We start from the raw sequence: 6,000 nt of genomic DNA, 5'->3' as shown, positions 1-6,000 counted from the left end.
GTGATGTTTTTTTTTTTTTTTTTTTTTTTTTTAAGACAGAATCTCACTCTGTCACCCAGGCTGGAGTGCAATGGTGTGATCATGGTTCACTGTAGCCTCAACCTCCCAAGTCCAAGCGGTCCTCCCACCTCAGCCCCCAAAGTAGCTGGCACTACAGGCATGCACCACCACACTTGACTAATTTTGTTTACTTTTTGTAGGGACGAGGTTTCACTGTGTTGCCCAGGCTGATCTTGAGCTCCTGAGCTCAAGCAATCCTTCCGCCTTGACCTCTCAAAGTGCTGGGATTACAGTTGTGAGCCATCACACCCTGCTGACGTTTTAGATTAATAACCACCCCGTTTTCTCCTGTCAGTTTGCCATTTTTTCAGATGTATCAATACGATTGCGAGGTAGATCACATATTATGGAAAGAATTCAGTTGGTACTATTGTTGAAGGCAAACAGTATAAAGGATTCTTAATGAATTAATAAGTTTTCAGCCAGCCTTTGTTTTTGGCATGTAAAGAGCTTGATCCCAGCATGCCTGAAGAAATAACCTTCTTCAGTGCTTTATTGATTACATGCTCTAAATCAACTCTAAATTTGCTAGGTGCTATGAAATACCTAATAGAAAGTTACAGCTATAATCACAGCTTCCTGGAGTATTCTGAAATCAGGTATAAGGCAGACCTGGTGCATGCCTGTACCAGCTATTTGGGAAACTGAGGCAGGAGGATCACTTGGGGACAAGAGTTCAAGGCTGCTGTGTGCTGTGATCACACCTGTGAATGGCCACTACACTCCAGCCTGGGCAACATAGCAAGACCCCATCTCTGAGAAAAGTTTTAAAAATAGATACAATGTTTCTATGGCTGCAGAACATCTTAAAATGTGTATCTTCGAGTCTGGCTTATTTTAATATTGTCTAAGAAGATAGGAAATAATTATAGTTTTTTTTTAATGAATTGAACTATAAATCTGAGATGCTAATGAATGATTTATTTTAACAGAACGGAAAATAAGGAAATTCTCTCTCTTGAAGATAAAGTTGTAGACTTTAGAGAAAAAGACTCATCTTTGAATTTATCTTACCAAAGTCATGACTGCTCTGGTGCTTGTCTGATGAAAATGCCACTGAACTTGAAGGGAGAAAACCCTCTGCAGTTGCCAATCAAATGTCACTTCCAAAGACGACATGCCAAGACAAACTCTCATTCTTCAGCACTCCATGTGAGTTATAAAACCCCTTGTGGAAGGAGTCTACGAAACGTGGAGGAAGTTTTTCGTTACCTGCTTGAGACAGAGTGTAACTTTTTATTTACAGATAACTTTTCTTTCAATACCTATGTTCAGTTGGCTCGGAATTACCCAAAGCAAAAAGAAGTTGTTTCTGATGTGGATATTAGCAATGGAGTGGAATCAGTGCCCATTTCTTTCTGTAATGAAATTGACAGTAGAAAGCTTCCACAGTTTAAGTACAGAAAGACTGTGTGGCCTCGAACATATTATCTAACCAACTTTTCCAGCATGTTTACTGATTCCTGTGACTGCTCTGAGGGCTGCATAGACATGTGAGTAGAAAAACATAGCATTTCAAAAAATCTTCTGAATGTAAGGACACTTGTTAAGAAGTCTTGTTATGTATTAATTTGTCTATCTAAAACCTGTTCGAGAGTCTACGGTAAGACTGGGCATGGTGGCCCACACATGTAATCCCAGCACTTTGGGAGACCAAGGTGGGAGGCCAGCTTGAGCACAGGAGTTTGAGACCAGCCTGGGCAACATGGCAAGACCCCATCTTTACAGAAAAATTTTAAAATTCGCTGGGTATGGTGGTGTGCACCTATAGTCCGACTACTCTGGAGGCTGGGGTAGGAGGTCTGCTTGAGCCCAGGAGGTCAAGGATGCAGTGAGCTGTGATCACACACTGTATCAGAGGCCTGGACAACAAAGCAAGACCCTGTCTCCAGAAAAAAATAAAAAGGTCTACAATGGGAAAATGAGCTCTCACTAGCAGTAGGAAAAAAAGCCTCTAATTATTTGCCAAATATGGTAATTTGAAAGTTACTTCTTCCAAGGATGCATATTTCCTTTAATCTAGTTCTAATACATTAAGAGATCATCAATAGCATTACAACAAATGATATTTAACAGTGCCAGACACTGTGACAAGTACTTTACATTCACTCTCTTAATCTTCACAAAAACCCATGAGGTAGATAATATCTCAGTGTTATGCATGAGGAAGTTAGGCCTCAGAGAAGTCAATTTGGAGAGATCATAGAACAAATTTTGGAGACAGGATTTGAACCCATGTTCTTAACCATTGGGTTATATGTTGCATTTTACTTTTAAAAATCATTTGCTGGCTAATGTGATACTTATAACTAGTGTTTTCTTGATCGTAGTATAGTATTAATATCCCATTAAAAAATGAAAACATGTTCTAATATATTAAGACTTTGAAAACCATTTTCAGGGTATATAGTACACATACATTTGTAGGAATATAGATGTAGAGTGGTGTTGCATTATATGTACATTTAATGCAAATTTAGCTACCTGTACTTGGCAAAAAAAGAATAAGAGAATGATAAATAATTTAAATAGCATAATAATAGTTTTCACCATCCTCTCAGTTAATTGGAGTGTAAAATGAGAGCTATATCTACTGTTACCTCAGTTTGGCTCAGTTCCTGGAGGCCTCTCATAGAGAAAACCTCTCACTGCACTGTTTTATTCTGTTTAAAAATATGTATTTTGTTTTGTAAAGATTACCTCTAAATGTAACCCAACTACCTCATCTGGGGACTTGGCTCTCCAAAGGAATAGAAACAGGTACCTACCTGCACAAGACTGGGAACTAGGCCTGTATCTCACAGGGCCTAGAACTGTATTAATGAAAACCTTGTTAACAGCTGTAAAACCAATAGGGTCAGAGCCAAAGCGTTGGAGAAGGCACCCAACGTAGAGCAGCAAAAGGACTAAACCCCACAGAAGGTATGATTTCAAACAAACATTTAAAGCACCCACGCAACAATGTTTAGGACCATGAAGGCAGCATGAATCCCGACAAGTAGAGAGAATTCACACCTGAGGAATCAGAGATAAATGTTGAATCTAATTGAAAGGGATTTTAAAACAGGTATAATTAAACTGTCCTAAGAGGCTGGGCACAGTGGCTCGTACCTGTAATCCTGGCTCTTTGGGAAACTAAGATAGGAACATCATTTGAGCCCAGGAGTTCGAGACTAGCCTGGGCAATCTAGCGAAACCCCATCTCTACAAAAATACAAAAGTTAGCCCAGCGTGGTGGGACGCACTTGTAGTCCCAGCTACTCGAGAGTCTGAGGTGGGAGGATCACTTGAGTCCAGGGAGGTCGAGGCTGCAGTGAGCCGAGATTGCGCCACTGCCCTCCAGCCTGGGCAACAGAGTGAGACCCCTTCTCCAAAAAGAAAAGAAAAACTATTAATTGTATATGAAGTGAGCAATACCTAATCCTGTAGAAAAGTTAAAAGGAATTAACTGGATTTGTATATAGCATGGATGGGTCTCAAAAACATTATACTAAACAAAAAAAAAGCAAGTTATAGAATAATACCTATAGTAAATTTTTTTATAATGAAAACTACACAATGTATTGTTTGTAGATACATGTGTATATAAAAGCATAAAGGATGCCACACTAAATCTCTTGAGAGTTTAGTTATATCTGTAATGCTTTACTTTTTAACTTTTTTTAAGAAGACCATGTATATGTGGTGTGTATGTGGTATATATGTGGTGTGTAGATTTTAAATTATATATACAGGGAAAATAACTAGATAAAATGCTGACAACTAATTCTGGATAGTGAAAATATGGATGTTTATTATCTGTATTTTCTGTACTTTTAAACTTTGCACACAAAATCACATGGGAAAAAACAATTACAGATTTTCATATCTGTAAACAGAATCCAAATTAATGAATTTGTTGATTGTTGTCATTGTTCTTTTCTCTTGCAAACAAGCAGCCACCATTCTGATGTGTATGAATTAATAGAGAAAATACAGAAGAGAATCATAGAGGAAAAGACCTTAAAGTCACTTGTTCAGCAAAGGAAACTAAGATCCAGAGATTTTAACCAGCTCACCAGCAGTCACTTACCTAGTTATACAGCTAGAGTCCCCAAGTTCCTTACTTTGTATCAAATTATGGTTCCCTATCAAATTAGTTAATCATCTGAATAGAGGGGAAAGTACATAAAGTTTTACGGTTGCAAGCTTCCTGCCTCACAACAGTATGAAAAAAGGATTCAATAATAGTAGCCAGATACCCAGCGTCAATCTCCCCAGTCTGTTTCTGTGTCACTGGAGTGAAAGAGAACTTAAGACATCTGCAAAACTACATCCTTACAAATTTGACATATTTAAGTTTATCCATTGTAAAAGAGCAGAACTAGCAGAATTCTCACAAACGAGCTTCTGTGCTGAACAGGGAAATTAAAGGAATTGATTTTGAAAAGCTAAACTCATATAGTTAAGTATTTCATGAGCAAATAGAGATGCAGTGCAGTTTATAATTATTTATAAATTTTGGGAGGTATTGTCCTTCAAAGAGATCTGTGTAGGGAAAAAGCTCATAGTGTTCATGAGCCAAACTATTCTAAATGCTATTGCATCTTTTATTACATCATTTACACTTTTATCAAGACAGTCTCTTGACTTAACTTGGTGCTTTTTCATTCTTTCTCCAACCATTGCCTTCCTTTTAGAACAAAATGTGCATGTCTTCAATTGACAGCAAGGAATGCCAAAACTTCCCCCTTGTCAAGTGACAAAATAACCACTGGATATAAATATAAAAGACTACAGAGACAGATTCCTACTGGGTAAGGTACCTTGAGGATTTGTTGCAGGGTGTGTATATCTTTGAAGGTGGGTACCTTTTATTGTGGTCTAAAATCATATAGATGTTAAATCTGGTTTAATTTGGTTCCGATACCAAAAATCTAAATTATTAAGGAATAAAAATCCTGTATATTGTTCATGGAAATGATAGTCAGAGACCACACATACATCATGCGAAGTGTACTCGAACACTCATCTGCTTTGAAACTGGCTCTTATCCCTGTAGGATCAGCCTACTTTGGGCAGCCATTTCTCCATTTAAAAATACGCTGTCTAGAACTCATTTGAGAATTGGGAATTTTCAACCTTTCAAGGTACTGACACTGACTCACTTTATCTTCACAAAGCAGCTCTATAAGGGAGGTACTGTCATATAATCTCCATTTTAAAAATGCAAAGATAAAGCAAAGAGAAGTTAAATAACTCATCCAAGATAATACAGCTAGTAAATGTGGAAGCTGTGATGGGAACCCAGGCACCCTATCTCTAAGAGCTTTCACATTTAGCCTGCTTCCCTCAGTAGTTGTCAGTGCCGGTGAAGTGGCAATAAACTGCTTTTTGCTTTATGAGGTGTCTGATTTTCTCTTTTGCATATTTTGTTGACAGCATTTATGAATGCAGCCTGTTGTGCAAATGTAATCGACAGTTGTGTCAGAACCGAGTTGTCCAACATGGTCCTCAAGTGAGGCTACAGGTGTTCAAAACTGAGCAGAAGGGATGGGGTGTACGCTGCCTAGATGACATTGACAGAGGGACGTTTGTTTGCATTTATTCAGGTAAAGCAAAGGTTTATTTTTAAATTATTCTAGGGTAGGACCCTCTTTTCTGAATATCCATTTTCCTAGCCAGGGCCGTTGAGAGCTTACAACAAGGTAAAGAGTAACAGTATCTAAAAGGAACATCAGAGAAAGGCAGATGAACTGGGAACTTGAGCACTAAAGAGATGAGATTCTTAGGAGGTACTTTCTTCAAGAAAAGAAAGGTTCAGAGATGACACTTGGGTTTTTGTGTGAGAGCTTGTTATGTCCAAGGCACATTTGTTTTGTCCGCATGGCTACAGGTACTTTGGGGTAAGGGAAGAAAACTTTTTAAAAGTAAAAAAACTAGATGACTAGCTTGCCAAGG

The 6,000-nt window shown here is 38.2% G+C and overlaps 1 protein-coding gene across 4 annotated transcripts in view; it reads left to right on the top strand.

Moving 5' to 3' along the window:
* Window positions 1-6,000, top strand: part of SETDB2 (SET domain bifurcated histone lysine methyltransferase 2) — a 51,672-nt gene that overhangs the window by 34,673 nt on the left and 10,999 nt on the right. For 3 of the 4 annotated variants that reach the window (XM_017873765.1, XM_017873766.1, XM_017873763.1), the window contains 3 exons: window positions 993-1,553; window positions 4,740-4,856; window positions 5,482-5,651. In XM_017873765.1, coding sequence (XP_017729254.1) covers window positions 993-1,553; window positions 4,740-4,856; window positions 5,482-5,651 — 848 coding nt within the window. The remainder of the gene's footprint in view (window positions 1-992; window positions 1,554-4,739; window positions 4,857-5,481; window positions 5,652-6,000) is intronic. The other variant, XM_017873767.1, reaches the window with a different exon arrangement.

Source organism: Rhinopithecus bieti, unplaced genomic scaffold, assembly GCF_001698545.2.
Source record: "Rhinopithecus bieti isolate Rb0 unplaced genomic scaffold, ASM169854v2 scaffold_7398, whole genome shotgun sequence".
Classification (NCBI taxonomy): Eukaryota; Metazoa; Chordata; class Mammalia; order Primates; family Cercopithecidae; genus Rhinopithecus; species Rhinopithecus bieti.
This window is presented reverse-complemented; position numbering and strand designations above follow the sequence as displayed.